The 27,163-nt window shown below is 38.5% G+C and overlaps 1 protein-coding gene across 1 annotated transcript in view; it reads right to left on the bottom strand.

Annotated features, from left to right (window-relative positions):
• LOC113565384 overlaps positions 1–27,163 on the bottom strand; it is a 107,995-nt gene that overhangs the window by 33,427 nt on the left and 47,405 nt on the right. Inside the window, exon 3 of the mRNA XM_026987181.1 lies at positions 23,079–23,114. Coding sequence (XP_026842982.1) covers positions 23,079–23,114 — 36 coding nt within the window. The remainder of the gene's footprint in view (positions 1–23,078; positions 23,115–27,163) is intronic.

Below are 27,163 nucleotides of genomic sequence, written 5' to 3'. Positions count from 1 at the left end.
CGTTACTTTACCTAATCCCTACTCTTTGCCAATTTTTTTTACATATTTACATCACAATTGACTTGTCAGAACCATCTTACCCTTTTTTAGAGTACACTTTCAAATAATAGTCTGACATAACAGTAGCTGTAATTTTCGTGACTTGTTAACACAATGAAGACAATGTGACTTTAACAGCATGCCAAATATCCATCTGCGTACGAGTATCTGAATAAATATATGAATACTTATGTATATATTCGTATGCCACTCGCAACTGCATCTGTGCATCGAGCACAAGCATAAAACGGAAACGGAAGCAAACAAGTGGAATGGCAAAAAGAAGCAACAAAAAATAAGTATAAACCAGAATAGATTTTTGCCAGATAGATTTTCCAACAGACAGACAGATTGATTGTTCATATTTGTTGCAATTCAACAGAACATTTTTTTCAACTCAAAGAGGAAAAGTCATGCATTACTGCACAGAAGAAAACGTATAGTTTTCTTTTGTTTTGAGCGGGAAATTTAAGAGGTTCTTCAAATTGATGGTGGGTTACAATGCAAGCAGAGTACTCCAAATGAGGCTGAGCTTATAATAAGAAAAAAATAACTTAAGAAATGCCTCTCAATCTCTCATCCCTGGAGACAGACCCCACAGTTGATGTAATGTATTGGCAGACCTTTTTGAATTTTAAAGCTTTGCACGACCCTTTCCGGCAAAAACCTACCATACAACCCATTGAATATCCCACTGGAAATGTGCCTAACTTTCACTTTTTTAGCCAACACAATGCCGTCAAAGGGTCCAAGTTTAATTTCTCTCCTCTCCTCTTCCAATACCAAAAATACAAAACTATTTTTGTGGCCAGTCACAGTTCTAAATTGTCATTGGGCTCAAAGAGTTTGGTGTGTGACGTTGCGATCTGCATTTATTAAATTAAAAAAACAAAAGTCGCAAGGGTTGAGATAATTTCTGGCGATCCCAAACTTGACAGCTGTCGGTAGGGTAAAGTTGAAAAGTTGTTGGGAAAACTTTGCCACGGGTAATCAATTTGTCATGAGATATCAGGTCAGTAGTGCTTGACCATTTGGACCGATGAAAAGAGATTCGCACTTAGCACGTGCTATTGCCGCACTAAGCCAAACCCTGATTTCAATGGGCTTCCTGGCTGAGTGTAAAACTAAAATTGAATTTTTATTTATTTTTTGACCTGGAGGCGGATCCCTTTATCCAGGTGGCACACACACTCAGCTAAGCGCTTATAAAATATTTAGTGACAAGCTCAGCACAAACATAAAAGTTCCTATAGGAAGGCCGGAGTACAAACAACGGACGGAGAGTGTGTCAACACAATCAGCATAATAACCGAGGGTTCGTATGGCCGTGACCCCAAAGGGCTATAATAAAAGTGGATTAAATGTAAAAATGTGTGAGATTGCCTCTGCCATGGCAGGTTCTTAAGCCCTCACGCAATGTCCTCAAGAGGGACTTGTGCTCGAATTGATCCCTAACCCCATATCCCAGTCAATTCCCAATGACTTTGGTTACATGCCAAATTAGGCAGGAGAAGTGATAGCCAGGTTCCAGCAGTTTCGGGTTAAAAGTTTAAGTGCAAACTAAAGTCTAAGTTTTTGCAAGGCATAAAGTTTCATAAGGTTTCAGTATTGCCTGTGCAGGTTAGGGTTCCGAAATCACTTGGGTAATACTTGATTCAGCCGAATGTAAATCAGGAAGTATTCGGCGATCATAGTTTCTTAGTGTCCTCATTCTCTGGCCTAGACTTAACTCAGATAAAACATTTGCAAAAATTCAATTAAGAGCTAAATGAACTGTTGAACTGTTACTAATCTAAAATACCACTAACAACTACATGAAAAAATCCATAGCATATCCAATCGATAGAAAGTATCAACCGCAAATACTATCATTATAAATTATTTGGTTGTATGCCAGAAGGAACTTGATGTTCGATTTTTGGGATTATGTGGCACCGCCTGAAGCTGAATTGGCCCTAATTAAATTAACACGCCTTTTGTTTTAGTCTGCACGGAAATGAACAGCCAGCACACAAAGGCCATGTCAGAGGCAAACCAAACAAAAGCCGAAAGGAGGCGAATGCCCTGGGGCAATGGTTGTGCAAAATGGGGAAAGTCGAGTCGAGACAATAAAACGCTTTTTTATGGCTCTTTTAAACGCTTCGCTCGAAGACATTAAAAAGTCTTCAAGTTGGTGAAAAAGTTTCGCGTTTGTTAGTTGGGATTCCCCTTCATTGTTTCTGCTTTTCTTCTGTGAATGGAGAAGGAAGTCGCCAGTTTTTCACTTGAACTCGTCATAAAAAATGATAATTATGGAATTGGACTTTGGTTATGACTCAGACACTTGTCCATAATCCGTCGAGTGCAGTGAACTCAGTCCAAGGGGGCTCCGCATCGCTGGGAGTTTGGTTTTCCCATCACCCTCATTATTGTCGCCATTCTGTGGCCGTCCTCGGTCCTCTGGCACTCGTCTGACAGCCACCAGAAATTTCAGGAAAACTTTTTCCGCTTCCTACTTATTCATATATAAGCTTTAAGAACGTACAATGACTCTGAGTCTGTCTGAACGTTCGTTCTTGAGGCGCGAAATGCATGTTAAGGCTGTCAACGGAGGAGTTTTCCGTCGGGGTCCCAGTCCAAACTTTAGTTTCCACCACACAGCCGCAGGAGAAAAGACTCAATTCGAGTTTTGAGAGTTGAGTAAAATACTGCCCTGTCTCTTTGAAATTAAATTTTCAGTTCTCCCTAATTGTGTCTGCTCAAATAAATTGATTTCCCCCCCTTGGCGCTTAAAATAAAGCTTTTCACTGAATACAAAATTTGATTCAAATTTAATGTTATTTTAGTTTCACACAATATTCACAATTATAATTGGAGTTTTTATCTAGCAGACAACAGATTGAATCCAAATATTATTATTATTTATTAAACGAGAATCAATTTGATTATTGTCTGTACAAAAATAAATAAAAAATTTGTGTGGCATAATCATAATCGTTATTAATCAAAAAACTATTTGAAAAATTTAAACTTGTATTTCAAAAGGAAAAATTAATCTGTTTAAGCTTCTTCTTACATAAAAAACTCCTTATAAAACTTGTTCCTTTGAGCTCAACAAAAAAAAGAGAATAAGCTCTCTTAGAACCAATCAGAAGATTTTCCTCTTCAGAGCAAAAGGATATCTTACAAAAATATTTTCCATGTTTAATCCGGAACTGGCATCTTTCTGGCCATTTCATTTCTGTTGCCAATTGCTGTCGAGAAAAAGTAGGCTGACTATTGGGCTAAAACGCAGCAATACGTTTTATATAGAATCTTAGGAATCAAAAATTGCTTCGTACCTCAATCTTGATTGTAAATCAAATAAATTTAAGAAAAACACAAAAATTTGAAATTTAAATGTAATAAACAACCAAATAAATATTACCATAGCTATGCAAATTTTAAAACTGTCACGAGCTATGTCCTGCAATTGCGTAAATTGTTCCCGCACTTTTTGCCATCCACAGAAAATTCATGCAAAAGTAATTTCCAAGACAATTTTTTCAAGGAGCACCACAAACTGTCAGAGAAACTTTCAACTTCTCCCAGAAGCACTTGTAAAGCGGAAATAAATACAAATATTTTGAAGATTAAAGTTAAATATATCGCAAAATTGTATGCAGTAGTTAAACAGAAATATGGCGACCACAATACGGGGCTGTGGTGTAAAATGTTTAGCAAATCGTAATACTAACTATCCCATGAGACAAGGGTTAGGACAATAACACGGCCCAATTTTAATTAAAACTGAACTAGAATAAAGGGCATGCTCTGTGGGTCGAAGTTTTGATACTCTTTCAGATCTTATGTTCCCTAAGAGATGCGCTCTACATACGCCTTTTGGTCTAAGATGAGATAACCATCCAACATTCATAAATATATATTCTGTAATGATGCAATCTTGACCTTTTTGTGGGACGAATTGTAAGTATAGGAAAAGTACTTTTTAGTGTTGGATATGAGTACATCATTTTATGCATTGCAAAACACCTTATCAGAATAATCAGACCCTCTGCAAGAGTACAAAGAATGAACCACTCCACGCACTAGATTCTACTGTCAGTTCGGTCTGCCCTCCCACTCATCCTTTGGGGTTAGAAATTCATTTAGACAGGGGGCTAGGCTTTAGAAAAGTGTAGGCCTGAGAGCGTAAATTTTCGAGAAACAGTCAAATGCAATTTTGTGGCCGACATGAACTGCATTTTGGGCAACCCGATGGCCGCGCCTGTCGACTCCGCTGTGCCGTTGATGTTTGTTTATGGGCAGCGCCTTTCATTAGTGGCCAACTTGATGGCTGGCTGGTAGGAATAGCTGTCAGTATTATTGCGTTTTCAGCCCGCGCTTTGACAGCGGCGAAATGTAATTCAATGAAGCCAGCAAACTTGCCTGAATCACGACGGTTCAGAGCATGTTCTCTACCATTTTTCGGTTGGTTAAAGAGGATTCATTTTCTCAGTATTTCAAATGAAGTGATATATCACTAGTTCGTTATGCATTCGTCATTCACTTTTCCCCTTTGCTTTCATTGGTTTTCCAAGGAAAAACGGGAACTGAAACAAAAATTCTCATAACAGCCATATTGCATTGTTCTGTCTTCAATGATCCGTAGACCTCTCCCACAATGAACTCCACACAAATATCCTGCCGCATCGGTTTCTCTTTATAAAAACTGTGACAAACTGTCCTGCTATCCGCATCAATCTGGTTGGTTCACTTTGTCGAATCATTTATCTGGGCGGAATTTTGTTTTTTCTTTGAAGGAAATTTAGCGTAACAAAAATAAGGCTTTCATTCACTTTTCCCATGACTTTTAGTTGTCTGTTTTTTCATTTCTCTGATTTCCTAAAAGACCTTAAATGATGATTTATAAATGAACAATGGAATATTGTAGATAATATAGATTACGTCCCTTCCAATGTTGTGTGTTTTAAGTTAATATGTAGTTTAATTGAAATATTTCTGCTCAAACTTTTATTAAAAATGCTATCTAGATACAATATGAGGTAAGAGCATCAGTCATTTCCCATCGATAAAGTTGCACCTCCTATCCTCAACACCATTCTGATCAATCCCCACCATTCCATTTCCCCCGTTTAATTGATTTTGATTGTTTCGTGTCCCGCGGATGGCATCGCAAACTCTCATTTCCATTCAACTTTTTTCCTCGAAATCGACTCAGCATCGCACAAAGACTCATAACTGTCATTGTTATTGCTTTCGAGGTGGTCCTATTGTCCGGCAATACTGCGGCTCAAATGAGGCGTAGGCCTCGCCGCCTGATGAACTGCACAAAAATGTACGTGAATGCGGGGAAATGCAAAAGAGACGACCAGAACTTTCCCCAACTTTTTTGTAAAAACTATGGTAATCCTTCTGATGATTGTCGGGAAACCCATTTATCAGGCTGTGCGAAGTCGTTGAATGAAACTGTTTTGCTGCTGAATGCAATTTAGCGTAAAATACTTAGCAGTTTTTCTCTCGATTTTTTCAACAGCAATGTGCCAGAACATTCGAGTGGAGCCAACTATTCTAGTCAGATAATTACGGCTTTCTGGGCCTTTCAATCAGTAAAAAGTCAAGAAAATGACCGAAGAAAAATCTCGGAGTAGGTCCTATTGGATTCATCACAATAAAATCAGTGAGAATGCCCAAAAGCTTAAGTAACAGAAAATGTTTTTCCCCGCAAAAATGGGAGAAAGCCCCGCCACAAAAGGAGCAGAAACACTCACAGAAATTGGACCGACTAATAACATTATTGAGTAGAAATCGCAGACGACCGAAGGTATTAGAAACCAATTTACTTGTGTGTCTGTTCGTTCCTAGAAAGAGCTATGAAGGACGAGAACAAAAATAATCAAAATCAATTGAGCTGCTTTCACTGGAATAAAGAGACACCATTCGACCAGACCTTTGGGGCTTAGCAACGTTTTCATTTTCTTATCGCACGCTTTAATGCGATTTTAATTAGAAAAGAAAACTTTGTATTTCGGTCCGATTCCTTTGCTTGATTTCGATCCCCGAAATCTAATTGGCAGCACTTTTAATGCTTGACTTCCCCGTAAACGGAAAATCAGGCCATAAAGGTTGCTACGAGTAACCTTCTCCTTGAAGCTCATTCCGGTTGCAATCTGTCATATTATAGTGAAAGGTCAAGTCGACATTAACAGAATCAGCTCCAGAGCAAGGCCTATCTCCCTTTATCGATGTGAAATTATAAGGATAGAAGGAGAGCTCCCATGAAAAAATGGGAAAATATTGCTGCAAACACATGTAATTTATTTATGTATATTTTTTACCATTTTTAAAATGGCCAACAGTGCAATTTGACTCGCTGCCAGACGCCAGCAACATGTGCGGTTTATGATTGTCAGCCAGGGATCTTCCCTGTATATGTACATACATATAGGGGGATAGGGAAATGAATATATATTCTTCGGGCCCAAGGAAAAAAAAAACACTGTAAAGTGCCATTTCAGGCACTTTTTCCTGGAAATAATTTTGTTTCTTCTCTACATTTTTATTGTGACCAATGAAAGTTGAATTTAAAAGTTTGTCAACGAATAAAGTTAATCTTGTTGATGTTGTCATGTAGGTTGTTAAATCAATATTTTCCGTGTAAATGGATAAATTTGTTAATTATCTTGTGCTGATGAGAATACATATACTCGTACATACATATATGATAAATGCCAGTTCGAGGGTACACTCGGGCATTGTGCTCCTGTCATTGGTAGTTCTCCTGTCAGCTTATCCCCTGCATTATGCAAATGCCCCCGGTCTTATGCTATTATTTTACCATCGGTAAGCACCCTGAGCACCAGCAAATTCTGTTTGATACCTTGTGACAGGCTTTGGCGGCATAATGTCAGGTTATCTAGAGCCTTGGGGCTCACCTCTAATTAGCTGTGTAATTACTGCATTTGAATGGAGTGCCCTGGGGAAGTTTTAAATCAACTTTGCTTGACATTCCATACCATGTTCTGTACAATATTTTCACACTACAAATGGCACTCAAACGACTTCACATCAGTCTTTTCGCCCGCACATTTACTGCTCAATTTAACTGCTCAAACGTGCCATAAAAAACTGTCATCCCTAGGCTCTTCCCATCCTCATTCCCTGCCTCCATTATGATTGATGGAAGGCGGCCAGGAACTGATGTCAGCCATGTGACTGCAAATTATCTCCGCTTGATTGGTTGACCTTTTTCCTTTTGTCAATCACAGAGAGAACTCCGCCGACTCCTACGTAAAAAAATACTTTGAAAACTTAAATTCCATGGTTTATTTTGGTTCACACATTAAACACATTACTCGACCTTCACTTTGGAATAATGACTGTAATTACGAGGCAGACACTTAATTATAAATGCATTTATGCGCAATAGTGTCAAAATTATTTACAGCCTTGCCTTTGCTGCAGCATAAATAATACCATTAATGAGGCGCATAAATATTGCGGCAGATAATTAAAATATGTCAAGGCATTGGTTAAGAAAATAAATACAATTGTAACAGGGGGTTCGCTTCCAAGTTTTGAAGGATATTTTCAATGAAAAAATGTATGTCGCAATGATTCCTTGATATATCTAACATAAGGAAGACTGAATGAATAGGCTCATTCTGGAAGGGCTATTTTCCTAGTACATCTGACGCCTCTCTCTCTCTCTCTTACACACCTAAGTCGTCGGCAATTTCCGTTCAGAATAATTGATGCAATGAAAGTGAAATCAGTACTTTATTACAGTAGGAGTATTCCAAGGTATTTGACCAAACAGGTGCATACATAGCTATAAATTTAGTGTTTGAAAACTTTTATTTTCCATGTTTTCAAGGCGAAAACCAACTAGAATTTCTAGTTCAGGCAATGGTTTGAAGGGCTCATTCTATACTTATCCCTAACATCTCAGCAACCGTTTATACTTTGTTATTTCGCTGGAACTTCGACTGCATAAGTGGAACATTTCGGAACAAACTTTTGCCATATCCCCAGCCACCTACAAACCCACTCAGCCGCTTGGGGCGAAGAACATTTTTGTTGAATTTTTTCCCTTTTTCCTTGATGCAAGAGGGTTTTGCACTTTCATTAAATTATTGGAAATACTCATCGCCTGCCATCGCCTTGGTTCCGTTCGACCACAGCGGCAGGACTCAGCCACACAATCAGGCCATGGCCCGACACCAAGGAAATCTGTTTCCTTCCAGCCATTAGCATTAATATTTCAATGCCTTCGGTTGCTGTAGCTCTCTACGCCTTCCAGTCTTCCCTCCAGGCCAGTGCTCTGCCCATTTTTGAGCTTACGATGGCCCTTTTTGGTAACATAACAGCCCAAATTTCTGTATTTGTCAGCTGCTGCCAGATTTACGTGTCGATATTGTGGCAGGACCAGAAGTAGTAGCACCATCAACAGCAGCAGCACAAGGCGGAGAATGAAAAAAAACCTACTCCTCGGATTCATGCACACACTTCTCATTTGCTCGCCTGGAATTTTTTCATCAACAAGTTTTGAATCGGCTTTTTCGTACCCGGTAATAGAAAAGAGTTCAGAAAGAACGAAACATAAAGCAGGGGACTATGTCAAATAAATAATGATCCAAATGATTGAAATCTGGCAACTTTAACAGGTATTTTTGAGAAGAACATGCAAAAAAGTCTAGCCGCAGAGGCTTCTATTAATATCAGATAGTTTTATAATAACGATACCAAAATCTAGTTTTTCTGGGCATTTTGCATATACAAAATTCAAAGGAAAACTTTATACTTAGATCCACAAAAAAATTAACTGATTACCGGGTATCCCATAGTCCAAATATCTCACTTATCCTTCCTGCTTTGTTGTTCCGCTGCTCCTAGTACCCCTTGGAGGTAAGTAGGTATAGAATGGGACCTGAATGGGTCCGGGTTATAAATTTACATGCCTAGTTATACTAGTTATTTCCTTCCCCTGCCCCGAGGGCGTATGGCAGCGTCAGCGGCAGCTGCCTGTAAGGCTTCAAATGCAACTAAATGAAATTGTAATTTTGCAATTGTTGCTGCTGAGTATGTACAAAAGTTTTACTGAATTTATTATGGGTGCTGTAGTTGCTGCTGCATAAATTATTGTTATTCATTTATAAAACTGTTTCAATCTCCCCCGAAGTACAATGGAGATATTTTCGCATGCCCGCAGAAGCCCTGCATGCAGCATGAATTGGTTTTTGCTTTAAGCTTCATGCTTTTCCGATTTTATATCAGGGAAAGGTTTATTATGGGTTCCTTTCCGTTTCCGTTTAATTGACATTCTATTACCATTAGGCAAACAAAATCGCCCGATGGCTAATCGAGATATCTTGTCAGAGGCCATAAGAGGTAGTGTCTATTCAATATTCAGTGGAAATCATGATAGCCTTCCTTCTGAAGCCTTATTAATGGAAAAATGGAGAGCCTAGCGATAAGCTCTTAAGTGAGTTGCAGCCCACAATCTTGGCAAATGGATCTGAGCCCTGGCTCATGTTTACAGATTTTAATCTAAAGTGCCAACTCATTTTCCATTTTACACTTCACTGCTGTAAGCACATACAGGCTTGCTGCAAGACAGCTGCCTTGTAAGAGCTTCATTGCAACAAATTCCATATAAAGGAAAAGTTTCTTGGGGAAGGAAGAGGAGCGACCCGACGGCAATGCGTTGTGTTCACTTTTTCTAGTCCTGGAAAATGGTGAATCCTCTTGCGATTCCCTGAGTCCTACTTTCAATTTGCATAAACCAACCAGTAAAAAATTGTAGTGATGGCATCAAGCCTGCAGTTCATGGGTTTGATCCAATCAATTGCAAATTAATTACATTCCGAGAAGTGGATGCAGTAGCCAAAGAGATTTTCCCATTTAATTTGGAATAATTATTGGACAATTATTCCAATGTTAAGTCATAAACGAAATAAATTATTTATATTTGCATATGTATACATGCACATATTTGTTCATTATATTCGTATATTTGTCTACAGCCTGTATACAAACCACGAATCACCACGAATCCCTGCTCACAATCGTCTACTACGGGTGGGCGAATGTGGACCACCTTTTTTGCCCATAATCCTATAGAAAGTGAACATAAATAGTTATTCCAGAACGTATCTCATCATTTAAGTAGCTCTATTAACATAACAAGAGTTTTCGAATATTGCGTCAGATACTTAAGTTGAATTTTCAAATTAAATTAATTATGACATGTTCTTTTATAAACTTACTTCACATTACAATCAAACCTACCCTTGGGATAGAAAAATGTTTAAAAACTTTTAATTGCAGGACTCAACTTTTATCCAACTATTTTCGTTGCAGGAGTAAAAACAGGAGTAACAGCAAACAAATGTGTAACATAATTAGCAGAGAGAAAGGAAATGAAATAAGAGACGTGGGCAAAATTAAAAATTGAAGTATACAACAGAGGGACCCACAGCAAGAGAAACAGGAACGAAAGCCGACTCGAGTAGAGCATAAAAAAGGAGCCGCAGGAGCCACACGGAACCCGTTTTGTAGGGCGCCAGGACATATAAAATTCCCTCACAATGTTGCCCCACGGCACGGCACACACAGCGCAAATAATAATTTGCATTTTAAGCTGCGCCGAAAATAAAGTGCAGAAGAATGTGCAGTTGGCATAAAATAGTCATAAACGGAATTCGTTCTGCCTTCTGGTGCCTGCTCCATTCTCCATTCTGCCACTGCCCTTAGCTACATGGGGCTTCCGGATACCGCTGGCCATCGTGGAGGCCATCAAAGTAGTACATCGGTAATTTCATTTTCTATTTGTACACACATACACACAAACAGTTCGCCCTCAGGCAAAGAATCAGGCATGCACAAATTAAAAATGCATTAAAGTAAAATTGCAGTGCAAGTATGTAAGTGCCGTTTTCTCATATTCAAAGAGAAAGTATCGCTAACACATATCGGTAACAAATTCTTTATTCTTTAATTAAGTTTATTTTTTGCTGAAATGTATTTCCCATTCGAGAAGAAAGGCGCAGGGGAAAATGCTTTTATAACAAAATTAAAACTTTTTAATGAATCTGTATTGCTTATCGAATATTTCGACTTTCGAATTTCAACAGAAATTTCTTTATCAAAATAATTATAGCGCTAAGTGTAATCGAACACGTTAAACTCCTTGAACAGTTTTTTTTTTAGCCTTTTCTCTTGCCTTGTTCGGATTTCATTTTGTCCTCAGTCTGCTAATCCCCTATGTGAACCTTAACATTACCCTCGGAAATGAATTTATCTACAAGTACTCCTCATTCCCGTCTACTAGCATATCTCCCCTCCATTGGCCGGGGAAGTGTCAAACAGGCAGACAAACACAAATTAATTTCAGCTGTCTACGGCTATACACAACCTTTTCGGTGACTAGGCCATGAATTCGCAGGGGCTCCTGTTTCAGTTGGAGTCCTCGACAATGGCAGGATACGTCGGAAATTATCAGCTCATTTGTCAGTCGTCACCACGAGGTGGAAAATAAATTACGCGACACTTTGGCCAAGCCTTGTGCTCGTAAGTCGATAATTTTGTTGTGGGTTGGAGTGACAGATAGGCTGTCTTGCCTTTGCCATAGAATTGCCTACATTCCCATTAATTCACGCACAACAGGCAACAAGACGTGTTTGTTAGCCCTTTCATAGCATCCTACCCGGGCTCAGGTTTGTCTGTTCCACGCGGCTTTTGTTTGACACAAGCCATTTGTCAACTCATTATTGGCCCTGTCTGCCGCTTGATGGTGCCGAGAAAGTGCTGCTAATTGAAAACGTGTTTCAAGTCCTCTTTAAGATCGCCCTTTTTGTGTTTAATTTTTTTGGCGGCAGATCGGTCATACAAAAGCAAAGTGAATCACTCCATTGTCCTCGTCCTGTCAGATGCATTCATTAAGCCTTGTGGCTCTTTTTTCAGCAGGCCTTGCAACGTCTTTTATTGGTGAAAATAAGAGAAGTCAACAGCTTTTGGGGATAAAGTGTTTTTATCACTGTTGATGTTTAATCAATAGGCTTCCCTTGTTGGTTACTTTACCTCCATTTTCCTTTTTGAATTCTCATTTATTTCATGGCAAGAACTCCCTCAGGTACTGTGAACTGAATCTGACATTATCCCCAAGCCAGAGTATAAAAAACAATTATACGTTAAATGATTTTTAATGAATGACTTTACTGCATTCCTGGGTCCCGGGATACCAACTTGATACCCCAGTGCCTCATGCCCCATAGAAGAAGGAAAAGTGGCGAAAAATAACAGCGGCTGGGCTGCAAGGCCACAAAAAGATAATTTGGTACATCGATTGAAAAATCTATATATAGTTCTAATAAAATTAAAGAATGCCTATTAGTTTAAAGTCCCACTAGAGCCACTTCTGTAAAAATATTTTCCATCATATACCACACTCATCATCAACTTGGTGGGCTGCTATTTTCACCCATTCTTACGGCTAAATTACACTGGAAACACACAGAATTTCATTAATTTAAAAGTGGGCCAGGCGTTGCACACACCCCTCACGGCAACAGGGGGACAGAGGGGTAAGAGACCGAGCATATTTTATAATTAAATAAAATGAATTCTCCCCAAACATTTAAACGTTCCAAACAGCAGCAGCAAAAGGAAAAGGCGGCCACCGCCGGACATATTAAAATTTGGTAAAAATATAAAATTTAAGCTACTACTTAAAACTTTTGCCTTTTTCATGGAAAGTTTTTCCTGCACCATATTCTCAAAATGATCTCAAAAATGCTTGTCTAGGACCGATGCTGGACCGCAGAAAGACTAAGTCAGAGAGCGAGTTCACTGAAAATTTCAAATTCATTTCGTTTTGATTTTTTTTTTGGGAACTCTTCTCTTATCCCAGACATTACTTTCGCATTTAAATACAGATTTTTCCAGCTCCAAGCCAAGCGCGGGTGACATTTTACCAGACATCTAACACAACCCGCACTCATAAACATTTTTCACAGCCAAAAGAAGACAAACAGAGGCATTTGACAACGCTGCTGGGTAAACAGACATATAAGTTGCCATGGGATATTGCGGGGACTGAGATAAACTAGGGGGTCATCTACCATTCCGGCACTCCCGGCACATACCCATCAACCAGATGAGCTCTCATTTGTATGGCATACTTCTAGGTGTCACCCAGCATATGAGGCTGGTTAATTAAAGCAATGCGATGGCGGAGTGCTGTTAACGTGGCAGCCAATTTGTTGCGGCGACTAACCAAAAATGTGGGTGCGAGTAGAAAAAAGAAAACCACTAGCAGGTCGTACTCTGGCAAATAAAGGGCGTAGTAAGGTAATAATTTGTGAAAGGTGCTATGTGATTTTAAAGGGCTAAAGGAAGCAGGGTGGGGAATATACATTGATTTTGTTGTTATTATTATATATACATATATATATTTTATATGAACATAGGTACTCAGTTTTATAGGTACTTGTATCGTCAAAATATATGTATATTGTGAAGCTCTGCATCAGAAGAATAATTTGGAATAAGTAAGAAAAAAATAGGATTAGGAGGCCACATTATCTATGATTGAATTATTTATGATTACCTTTTATTTTTTAATTTTTTCTTGTAGCTCTTCATCTACGTAGCTCCTCCCTCATATTTATTAACAAATGCAATGTGGATGTTGTGTTAGTTCCACACAAGCGAACCACCGAACACCATCTTCTGTTGGAGCCTTGAGCATGTTCGATGGCAACGCGTTTTTGTAGGACACAAAAGAAAATTCCCTCTGTTATAACATTTTTGGAGTTCTGTTAGGCTTTGGAGCATTCAAACAGTTTTTAACATGTCCGCCGAGGTGGGTCCGCATTTCAGTTTGTCGTTGATTCTGTAAGAGTGCGGCTTTGGAATATATCAGAGCGGATATATCAGAACAGTTTTGTTAAGTAAAATATTTCAGTCGTCGGTTGATGTAGTAACATACATATGTATAAAAGCAGACGAGAAATTAAATATTCCTTCAATAAATTAAGCAAAAATACACAAAAAGGAAAAGGATTGGACACCATCCGAAAGGGAGAACTAAATGTTATGTGCCGACAGACGTTATCACAAAATCGGAATTATTTTTGTCTTAATCTGTTCTGTCCTTTATCTTAATGAAAAGTTAGTTTGAAATCCTAATTTTCCGCACAACAATTGATGAATGTAAAAAATACCCAACCCAAAGCTCTGCGCGATCATATTTTCATTGAGGCAATTTGTATTTATTGAACATCGAATACAGATGTCAGCGGCAGCAACCGTAGCGGAGTTTGGCGAATTTTAAACAACAAAAAAATCAATAAACAAACTTAAATAGCTGAAAATGTTCCTCAACCTCAACGGACATATGTAAATAAGTAGTATCGCATAGGGTTCCACCTGACTGACTGCACCAGTAAGTATGCAATCCTTGCTTAACTTTTAATTTCAGAATTATTGCAACAAATATAACAACCAATAAGGTATAAATAAATACAAGTATCATTACCAAGCCAGTCAAAACGTTGAAGCCAACTCAAGAACATTTTCCATGAATTGCATTTTCAATTAAGTAATGAATTACGGAACATGTTGTTGGATTACATGAACAAATGTGCCAAGCAAAAGAATTAATTGATGAAATCCAGTTACATTCGAGTACTAGAGTACTGGAGGAGTCTAAGCTGAGCCTAAATGGTTTGCATAATCATAATGCGATTGTTTGGTCACTCTACCAATTGTTTAAGGACAATAACTGATTGACAATAGACTAATGATAATGCATTTTACGGCAGAACGATTAGTGCATTAATGCATTCCAAAAGACATGTTTCTAAAGCAAGATTGCATGGACGAATTTCATCTGCATTATCTCACCATATCTGCAATAGGCTAAAAATTACCAATTAATGTTCCAATTATATATTTTCTGCTTTTGGTATTTGTATTACTACAAAGAATCAAAAGATACACCCCAAGTACAGTCATCATTAGTTTTCTATCAGTCTTTTTAAAAGTTTAATTTTATACAATACAATGGATTGCTACCATTACAGTATATCATGAATATTCTCCTTGTACTAATCCCTGAACAAAAATCTACTCCCAATTCTCAATCTATTCCAAGGATATGCGCACAATCGCCGCTTGGAATTTGTTTGGTCTTCAGGAAAATTACAGATTGGTCTTCAAATATGTTGCATATTTGCATTCGAGAGTTTCACAATCAAACTAAAAATATTTCAAATCATTGACAATTAATATTAACAGTATGCTGTGGTTAAAATTCCATTCACACAATTGCATGCCATGGCACATGAGCAGATACCAAATGAATCCTTTTGTGGTAGACTAGCAAAAACAGCAGGCTGCCATCTACAGATACATCCCACTCTAAGTATGTTATAAATAATGAAGCTTGACAATGGGGGAGGGACGCTATTCCCGGTCAAGGAAGAATAACTATGAAAGGACCAACAAGTGCAGCAATCAACTATTTTTGCGGTCATGTCACAGAGTAACCCAAAAACAAATTATAGCAAACAAAAAAAAAACCCTGTGGTTTCTTGAGGAAAGTGGAATTTTCCTAGGCTCGACCTTTATCAAATATCTTTAACTATTTCCATATATTTGGTTGACAATTTTTCTTGGTATGTAGAAGTTTGGCTTTTACATATATTTCCACTCATGAACATAAAAGTGATGATAAGGACATCAGAAATGGGCATTCAAACGGAATAAAATGTGTCAGCCATAGTAATATTCCCCTGCCTCTCGGTCTACTATTGATTTATCTTCTCCTAAGTCAGTGGCCCTGCCTCTACATCAAGTATATCCCACCCTTCTCCTAGGGCTCTCTTTACCACGCATTAAAAGATACAGACGACTTGCGTTGTTAATATGAAAATCGAAAATATTTCTTTGGCCATCCTCCTGCATAGATTTGAGCCTGCCGTCTGTCGACATGGCCACATTCAAAAACCAAATCAAAGTAGTATGTATGCAAAAATTAAGGAGACTCTCAACAGATGAAGCACCCTTGAATGTGGTCTCGTTAATTGGCATTTGTGACTGACCTGACTGACTGATCCTGTTGCTTCTTTCCATAAGCAGTTGGCAGACAGTTGCTTTCTATAGGTATTTCCCTTTAAGCAGCATCCACGTCCGTACTTCAGACGCTGCCTCATGCTTTCCATGTATCTGCATATATCTATTATTTAATGGATATTTTTTATACTGCACTCTGCCGAGCAGTTGTTATCTTTTGTGCGTGGTTAATCTCCCTTAAGGCCACCCTGCCACAATTTTCATATTTCTGTATTTCTTTGTTCTGGGAAGGCTTACTTTGTTCATTTGATGCCGTAAATAAAACGAGAGAACAGAATACAAAGAAAAATTTCAATAAAAGAAATGATTCCCTTTTACATATTTGTGTAATTTTTTTCTGAATTAAGTTCAGAGTTCATAAGACCAAAGACCTCTTTAACTCCATTCAAGAAGAAATAAAGGCCAAAAATGTTTGTGCTTGGATAACCTTGCACCAATCCATACATCATGGATGATTGTTTTTTGGGTTTTCGGGTCTTAACTCGTCCCTTTATCATATATGTTTGGGACTTAACGCGTCTGCAGTGATTTGATGATTTCCATCGAGCCAAGTAATAGGTAACCGTCCTCTTCCTTCCCATCAGGCCTCAGGAGGGTTCCATTGATTTAAGCACTTCTTCGAGAGCCACACGGCGTATGAGTAATGTGATGCGATGTACCGCGTCGAAGCCGCGTGTGCCCGGAGTACATCCCCGACTCCATTTCTGATTTGTCTCTTTTTTCTGTTGCAGGAATTGAGGAATTGAGGAAAACCCAAGAACTAATCCGCCCGCTGTGGAAATTGGAAAATCGAGAAACGATACACGGAATGAAGTCAACCAAGCATACCCCAAAGGATTGAAACGGAATACGAGAGTCGTTTGGTCAGTGAGCGTCGGTCGATCGTCTAATTCTACCCGAAATTGACTTTTGATTGCACGACTCCAACACACAGTATCACCCACGTGTCTTTCCATGAGGGAGGTTAACTTTTCACCCGCTCAATCCATGCTCATGCTGTTGACCGAAAGTGACACCTGGCAATGTACCTCATGACAGTAAGATATCTGTCGTCGCCTGTGCTGTTAAAATCGCGCGGTCGTCACTGCCGCTACCCCAACAGCAGCAGCTCCGACAGCGACTACTGCTGCCTGGATGCCCGCAATCTGGCAGCGGAGACAGCTATCCAGGAGCGTGCGATACATATGACTTTAAAATGGGGGCTTAGCAAATCGAGGTGAGTGATTAATACATTGGATTCCCAAATCCCAATCATTTTTCATTCGTTCAATCAGCATCCTAAATTTTTCCCAACTAAACGAATCTATGAATTTCCCTAAATTGATACTTCATACTTTAAGATACAAACTCTGCAAAAGAGCAGGTTTTCTGCATCTGGTATAGTTGTTTGCCAAGTAAAATAGACAAACAATTTCTGTACCTAGAAACATATTATACATACTGGAGACTGAGCCTATATTATCCATTAATTTTCTCTTTGTTTGTCCTCAGCTTGCCGCAAAATCGGTTGGGCACAACCGTGTGGGTGTCGCAGACGATGTCGTCCAATACGATGTACCCAAAAATCCGCACAAACGCAGCCAATGTGATATTAATTTTGTGGTGCGCTCTGCGGTAATTAAGCAAAATGTTTTGCCAAATCCTTTTTAGGTGGCTGTACCAGATCCAGCATTTAGTTAGATAATTAAATTGGTATGATTTTTGATTACATTTACCATTACAAATAAAATGAAACCGAATACAAGAAGTGTGTTTCTTTCGCTTAAAAAAGGTAGTAAAATCACAGAAAGTAATTTTCTTAAACTTAAAGCTGAACATAGCTCTCCTTAAATATATTGTAAAGAATTTTTTGGAGGAAAAACTACTTCCTATTTAATGGAACTCTCCCCAAAAACCGTACACCTATACCCATATATTGTAAGCGCCAAATGGAATACAAATCAGTTCCTACTTAGTCGTAAACACTTAAGGCTCTTGAACAGTTGCCAAGTTAAATTTTCTGGCACGTGCCAAGAAACCACAAACCAAAAGGCAGCCAGCAGAGCCCATTCCCAAACTCAAACCCGAACCCAGATCAAACCTCAAGAATCGAACGCAGTTACACAAAAGGGCAAACAAAACACGGTTCTTGGTGGATACTGAATTTAAAGACAATTCTGTGTGTGACAGAGCGGACTTGGGTCCAGTCCGCTAAAGGCAAATATTACAATGGCAAATTGTAGTTTTGAAGGATGCAGCCTTCAGTGTAGGGCGTAGGTGAGTGGGGGCGATACGGAAGGAGCCGAAGAAGATGGGTTAATATCCATGTCGGAGTCTCACCACTCCGCTCCAGTCCAGTCCTGGCCCAAACCAACGGGTCAGACCGGGTACGATGCTCAAGTTAAGCGAAGCGCATGCATACTGAATGTGCAGAGCACTACTTGTCCAGTTCCACGTCCACAGACTCATATGACTTTGCATCTGAATTCAGGAGGTAGGCAGCCAGCAACGCAGGCAGTCGGACGGGCAGCCAGGCGAGGTGGCTTGTAAGTTATGCCATTCGTAACTGTCCCATTGACGGTTTGCCAGTTGGCAGTATAAGCGACTCGTTAAAATTTCAGCCAAGTCACGTGGGTCCATCCATGTCCGCGCGTCTAACGTCTAACTAACTTCCGTAATCAAATAAATCTTTCATTTCGAACCTATGCACCTTGGAATCCTATAGCTCTGCCTAGGTAAAACAACTATCTTTCAACTTTTCCACACATATCCTCATATTTGATAACCTTGCTTCAACTTACAACAAAATTAGTATTCAGAGAAACTAAGACTTCATCGCTCAAAATAAATTAACCTCATTTCCTTATTTAAATCTACAACAAGGCGAAGGCCAAGCTTCATTTCGCTCAGTTCCAAACCGAGACAACAGCCAACGGAGAGGAAGGACAATCTTGGAACGTGCGCCGACATAAATTTGGGGAATAAATGCTAGAAACTAAAATAGACTTCAATTTTATAGACAAATTACGTGGCAAGGCGTCGAAATGGGCTCGTTTCGCTGGCAAATGGCGTTGTGAAACTTTAATAGCAGTTAAAACACAGTATATTTCTATAGTGACTGCTGAAATGTTTTTGAGTTTATTATTGCTGACTGTATCCAAAAACATAGTGGCTCTGCACAAGGAACTTTTTAAATTATATTTATATTATATTAAATTACATAAAATTCTACTAAACGATCCTCCTTTTGGATCACAAAAGATGGTCTTTTATCTATTAAATTGAAATAAATATCTGTGATCTTTTACGATTGCTCTCTTTTGCGTCACACGCCACTTATTTCCTAAAAAGTTCCTCGAAAAAGTCATTGCCATGATGGCTTTAAAAATCCCAATTAATATGTTATCAACGAGAGGCCAAATGTCGCTCATAAAATTCAATCAAAAGCTTTTCGGCGAAAGATTACGGCCATAAAACTCACACGAACAGAACAACCATAAACTTTTACAACACAGAAAACAAGAAGGAAACAAACAAATACAAAGCTCCTATCAAGATTTCAGCTTCAAATGATGTTCATTTAGGGATCTCGATTTGATTACACTGAAGCAAATTGCAAGTGACGTGCCAACAATTGGGTTGCATGCTGCGTCATGCCGAGGGACATGGTCATTTGTGGCAGAAACAGGCAATCGAATCGTCTTAAATGAACAGGGTCAACCACAAAGTCCCAAGACTGATAAGCAGGCTAAGGACAAGTCATCCCTTTCAATACGAGGAGAAGGAGCATCAACAGCATCTGGAGGAGGACCCACCAAATCAATGGACTTAGATGAGAGACCATCGACAAGTGCGAGTGCGAGTGGGCGAGCAGTTGGCATATCAGGCTCTTCCGGTATGAATGCATTGTCGGCACCGGAAACGGCGACCGTGCCTGCGGCTGGCAACAGCAATGCGGAGCAGCCACCAACATCATCCCCTGCCACACCATTAACGGGAGCGGCATTGGGCAAACCCAATGATTGGGTTGTTATTCCTGTGTTTGCGGATATTGTTAAATTGGCATTGGGCGAAAGGGAGAACTGTTTGCAGCGGTAAGTTGAATTTGCCTGGAACCCTCCCAATTGGATTGATGTTACATCATTACTCATCCTGATGCTATACGATGCCTTTTCTACCGACGAGAAATAAACATGGGCACGTATTCGTATAAGCCCATTAAATAAAACTCCAATGCAAAAATCTAATATTGTTGATCCCATTTAATCGATTGGCTTTTATAGAAAAAGAGTGAACAAAATTGTCACCAACGGTGTCCGAATTTCTATGTAAAGCAGCATCGGCAAAAAGCGTACCGTTTAATAGTAGTTATAAAATAAAGAGGCCGCACCAAATCCAGTGCCAAAAAAATCGCCAAGGGGTCGTATAATTAATATATTACTCATCCGCATCAGCACCCACAAGCAATTGGATTTCGCACTCGGTTTTCGTTTGACAATATATATTCCTGCACTCATTTATATTTATATTTATTTATGTTTCAAATTTAATTAACCGCAGAGTGGCCAAATAAATGGCGACGAGAATAAAAATCATTTTCATGGCAGCTCAACTCGTAAAAAGGGACTATAAATAGGTTTTCTTTTTTTACCATTACTTATTTTTATATCATTGAATGGACGCGTTGAAGGCAATAAATATGTACACATATATTTGTTTTTCTTATTTTGGAGCATTTATTTTCAATTGACTTTTAAATTGTGTGATAGAAGCAAAAAAAATGAATACAAATTCAAGCTAAATGCTGTTTTTAATTTGCTTTAAATTATAATGCTTCGACTATTTGTTTTTTGTTTGGTAAATATTATATTTTTTTGTGCCTTCGATAGGAAATGAATATTGAATTGAAAATAATGTTAAAGTTGGAGTTTCCTATTAATTATTCGATTGGTGTGAATACTTTTTGCTTTAAATTTACTTACTTTTCCGTAATTGAGAAATTTAATTGAAAACTAAATGAAAATGCCACGAAACGACATAGGTTGCTGTGCAGTTTCCTATCAGTTAGTTCATCTGACTGACTCTCATTGCTCTTGGGTGAAATTTTGTCATTTAATGAATGCCATGCATCCCTTAACCACGAAAACTCCCATTATCAGCCCACTACTCTTCCTGTAGTCCCTTCATGCGGTAGTAGTCCCTTTGGGAAAAACGATACCGAGCGGAAACAAACAATACAGAATGCATCGGCAACCAGGGCACAGTGGTCACAATAGACCTCATTAGGCACACACGCACACCAGCTCTCTCAGACATTGAAACGAGCACGAGTATATGTATATGTATGTATGTATAGAGTAGTATGGCAATTTATACTGAATTATAATCTGAGCGCAGTAAGAGGGCAACTTAGATGTGCCTTTCGACTAAGATATACTAACATTTTATTTTTCTTTGCTCTTTTATATTTAGATCTGATCTAATGACCTCCTATAGTCTGCGACAAAAGTCCCTAACAATTCAGAAGAAAACCGTTCAGAAATACTTAATTAGGAAACCCCATGAACAGGTTCTATAGAACTACCTACTGAGCGCATTGAGAACTTCAATCATGCCAAGAGAAATACCTATTTTGACACCAACATTTGAGCGAGTACAATATAAACTTGAGCTTAAAGTCCTTCAGGATCTCTCCATTTATCACAGCCCAAAGGATAACACCCATCCGTTCTCATTCTCCTTCTACAACCCATTCTCCCACAGATTTGTCGCTAATTAATTCAAATTAATAACCGCAATAAAACCTCAGACAGACACTTTAGAACCAAAAGAATGTGCCAGAGCTTAGATAAAACTTGTCGCAAGACCTTCTGAACCACTAGCCCAGCCCCAACTCTCCTAGCCTTTACTATTTATTGTGTGGGACGAAGTTGTCAAATATGAGAGCCTTAATAATATAAAACTACCAGCACAAATAAAAGGTTACGAAATTTAATTTGAATTAGTATGCAACAGGCGGATGAAATTTTAAAAGAAGTTCTCCACCAAAAAGGCAGGAAAAACTCCAACATTAACTTCAATTAATCCGCAAATTCGCGACTTTATTTGCAGTGTAAATAAACTGGAAAACTTCACATATCTCCAGGCACCAGACGGCACAACAAAGATATAAAACAGCTCCACAGAACGGGCAACATTCAACAAAAACTACGTTTCAAACGCAACAAAACTTGCAACAAAGTGCACCACGTGTAAAGATTTTTTTTTATTCTTTTTATATCCTTCTTGGAGCTGTCAGGCATGCCCAGCAAGTTGATATATTTTTCACGGAATGTGCACATGACAAAGAGACCTGAAAAAATCGCCAAACTAAAGACAGAAAGGGAGAAGGAAGAGGTGGCGATAAGTAGGAGAAATATGTTGCATGAAAGCGGGCAAAGAAAAGAAACAAGAAAGGGGAGAAATTAAAGGTCCCAGCACAGATAGAGACCCACGAACTCATTATAAAACCCATGCGGAATAAGGCAACTTTTGAAGGCTCTTTTTATTGGAAAAAAACAACTACCAAAAGCATACAAAAATATTGGGATTGTTAGGGGAATTAATAGATAACCTGTCAGAGCTATGTTTCTCAATAGTTTTTATTCCAGCTTTATACGAACAAAATACAGAAAGACTGTCATTCATGACATCTTTTCGAGCTAACCCTCTGCTAGGTTTAAAAACCTACATGTTTTTTGGGTGCTGTGACATAAATGAACAACATGAATGAAAACTTGTGGAGGAGGGCATTTATGTCTAGTAATCCAGCAGCCTCATCCTCATCCACAGCCCTGGCCTGGGCCTGAGCCTGGGACGAGAAAACTTTATCGGTGAGTGCTTGACTTCAGCATAATGGCGGAGGCAAATGAGATTTAATGGGTAACTGAGTAAATTATACTTACCTTTGTGATAAAATTGGTTTGGTAGGGAGGGCTCTTCTGTAAAAATATTTTTAAAAATTTAAGAATACTTTCTTACAAAAATATAAACGGAATGTTTATGCAAAGTATTCAATTAGCGAATAAAGCGTAAGATTATAAAACACAAACTATTGAGGTATATAAAATATCCTTAGAACTCTTGAAAGATTCCAACAAGGTAACATCATTTAATTTATTGAATATTTAGACGAAGAAAGTGCTCCAGAAATCAATTTCATGGGCTTTCAAGAGTGCAGAAAAAAAAATACAAGCAAGAATAATAAGAATTGAACTTCATTTAAACACCACAGTGTATCCCAGATTCCTTCTGTTTGAGGCTTTAGGTTGAAGCCAAGTTATAGTTGAAAGTTAGTCTTGTTATTGTGGTTATATTTGTTTTTTTGATGTCACATCAATGAAAAATAGCTGTTTCTCACTGTCTTCCACACAAAAAGTCAAATGCTCTTTTTCCCCCTATTTTTGGGTTCCATTCTTGTGCAGTGGTTGTAGTTGTTTAGCTAAGCCAACCGAGCATCTTCTAAATCAGTTTTCACAGCATATAAACAAAGAAAAAAACTGTCCAGCAGGTCAGAAAAGTTTAGCTAAACTTTAAGCCAACGTCAGAAACGTAAATGGAAAAGAAGTCCCTGTGAAATATACGAATAAAATTTTACTTCCAAGTTTCGATGTACTTTCGAAAACTGCATAAACAAATTTTGGGTTTCGCTTCTATTTTGGGGTGTCGTTGTACCCTAAGTCCTTCACGCACACTAACACTCTACGCTATCGGATGTTGGTTTATGGTAAATGCTTTTTGAATTAAGCCAACATATTGACCAACGGAATTGGGGCTGACGAAAGGAAGACTGTGGTTGATCCTTTGAATGAATGAATACTGGCTAAATTGAGACCCTGGCAGAGCCACCAGCTATTCAGCAAGTAGCGTTATTCAACCACCACAGCAGCCAGCGGAAGCGGAAGTATAGTAAAGCGCCACCTGCTGGCAATAGACAGATAATCATTGTAGCAGAAAGAGGAAACAAAACAACGGCTTTTTGGATGAGAATTATAAGGAGACGAAGTAAGAGCAGCAAGAGTTATGACTATATATAGATAAGCTCGTACTCCCACAGACAGCGAGCCACAGGAAGAAAAGAAGAATGGAAAAAACTTTTATAGACTGTCTGCAAAATTACACGGCCTTATTCAGCTTGCTGGACTCCATCATGTTGGCTTTGTTTTTTCTAATATTTAATCCTTTGGCACCGGATAGACTTTTCAGTTTATTTAGCCCCTTATTGATGCCAGTTTTCCCTAAAGAAGTAAACAAGTGCTTATTATCAGTTTCTATCGGTTTAAGCAACAACATCACTTGAGTGGAGCTCTTTGGCGAATTATTTACACTTCTCTCTTCCTTTTTTACAACCCGCTCACTTGTGCCGAGAAATTTGTTCTCTATGGCAGGAATTTTTTCATAGCTAACCCTAAACCTCGTCCTGGTCTCTTCCAGACGCTCTTCACCATATTTTATAAATATGAAATCAATATTAAAAATACTCTCTGCCACACAATAATATAAATGAATTAAAAACACTAACCATCCCAACAGACAGTAAACATTTTTGAGTAATTAAAAATATGAAAGTGATCCGGCAGACTGGACCAAAAAACAAACATTTTCCGGATAAAAGTTTTTGACGCAGTAAATCCCCAAAGACCCAAATAAAAATGGAAATTTTAGCTCGCTAAAAACTTCTCAGTACAGAGAGCGATACCGATTGAGCTGGTGTATATCTGAAAGTGTGTTAAGTGCTTTTGACCTGAGGGCAAAGACGCGAAAACTCAACGAAAGTTCCAAACAAATTTTAATAAATATTTAAAATGGAATAGGACCTTTTTCGGTAGACTTAAATATAGTACACTTCGAATGGTGGTTCAAATTAAACTGTAGGATTCTTATCTCTTCAGGCTTCTAATATTATATTCCCTATTATTCGTTTAGTTGATGCTATATTCCATGGTCATTCACCTGGGTCTTAGCATGTCGAATGGCTAGACTTGTGTCTAGATACAGCTCGCACTAAATGCTTTTGCTCATGCGAACAAATTGCTACAGGTAACTTTATAAATGGTATCGCAGACTTGCCATGTTTTCATATAAATTAAATCCTAGTAGCTGGTCAAAGTGCTCGAAACTTTGCGGGCAACACTTGCTTTGTTATTTTATTTATTTTTGTGGCAGGGCCAAGACGTTGCACGGAGTCGTGCAGACCAGGATATTTATGTGCCACACTTGTTACACATACGACATGTTGGACGTTTGCAGTGGCTAAGACAAATCGATTGCTGTTGGTGGCGTGCGCTGCTTTACTGTTAGCCACATCTTTTATTGCAAAAAAAAAAAACTTGCAGGGGAATAAATAATTGAACACTTTGTTGCACTCGCCGCTGTCATGCAACTTCCGACCATGTTGTATTTCAACTCAAAGATAACAAAGTTGATATGGGATTTAAGGAATTGACATGAATTGTGGGTTTTTTCGAGCGATTAAAAATTGTGTTTACCAAAAATAGTGTTTACCAGAAGCTTCATATCCCACCAGCTAGGTGGCAAAGGCACAGTTTGACCATTGAAAAAAAAAACCAAAGAAAAAGTGTCCAAAAAGATGAATGAGTGGTTTGGTTGATTTTTTAATGATGGCACGAAAATCTGTGAATTTCAAAGAATTGTTTATCAACCTTTAATTGTAGAACATAACATATGTATATTTCCAGTAATATCCCACCATAGTTTAATTAATGGGCAATGCGCATTTTGCGCCCTTTATAATTTATTTTGTACCATTAATGAAATTATATTTTGTTGGGGTAAAGCCAAATGCAGTAAATTTAATTGACACCATAGCGAAAAATGAAATGGAAATGAATTAAGTATTTTCACGTAATTACAAACCATTTATTAAGTTTATGGTCTGGCAATACATTATGAAACCTTTATGGGGCCCTTTCTGAGGATTCTAGGCACAGTAATATTGTGTAATTGTGATTGCTTTTCACTTTGAAACTGGTAAAAATTAAAAAAGAACAAATTGTATCTAAAGGTAAATAAATAAAGAAAATAAAATAATTATACGTATAAATTTTTGAGTGCTGATAATTGTACCTCATGTAGGAATATCCGCCAGAGACTGCAGTAAGTGCATGGTATCTCTTTGTCGACAAACTTAACTATTTTTTTTTCTTTTCCTCACAGTGCGCTATGTCTCTGATCGTTCCTAGTCTCTTGACGATAAGAAGAGCAAATAAAAATACATGTGAAACGGCAAAGGTATGTAAGCCATGACCTATTCTGCTTTCATTCTGCTTTGCATTCCTGACCTGTTTTAATTCTCAGCCCAAAAATCTGCCCCAAACACAAATCCAATGTTTCTTCCGGAAATCAACTGTCCTTTGTTGGTGTTCCGGTCCGTCCACCTGCACAACCGCAAAGCAAACAAACAACACGTTTCCGTTTATGACTGGCTATTCCCCTTGTTCGTGGGGTTTGTCTGTGCTGAAAGTCAGCGACATGAAATTGCTTCCTGGGAGTTGCCAAAATCTGAATACATAATTTAGGTTCGAATGTGCAACAGATTTTAGTTTGCTCAACAGCACTCCATGTCGGTCAATCCCCATAGTTTCTAACGAAATAAAACAGTTGTCAGATGAGCTTTCAACGAGCTGTCAATGCAGCTGTCGGGTTGGAGGAATGTCCTGGAACAAGGCATGATTCTATGTGGCTTCTAATTCTGATTCTCTATATATATTTCCCTGTTTATTTTTGAACGTTCTGCCTAGAGTCCCACACAGTGTGGGAGAACGAGAGTATACCCCGTCCTGGGTAAATATGGAAATCCTGCATCGCAGTAGTGAAATATTTCGCCCATCCGCAAACGTTTACTCTGGAGCATAATAGATGCCTAAAAATTCTATTTTGGTTAGTCTTGCGATTTCCCTCTTTTTGGAACATACAAAAATATTTATAAAGAAGCTTGGATGGGAATCAAATGCGACATAATGGTATTTGC

The sequence above is a fragment of the Drosophila persimilis genome, unplaced genomic scaffold (assembly GCF_003286085.1).
Source record: "Drosophila persimilis strain 14011-0111.01,24,50 unplaced genomic scaffold, DperRS2 tig00000124-arrow-pilon, whole genome shotgun sequence".
NCBI classification, from domain to species: Eukaryota; Metazoa; Arthropoda; class Insecta; order Diptera; family Drosophilidae; genus Drosophila; species Drosophila persimilis.
Note: the sequence above shows the minus strand (reverse complement) of the source record. Positions and strands in the feature narration are given on the sequence as shown.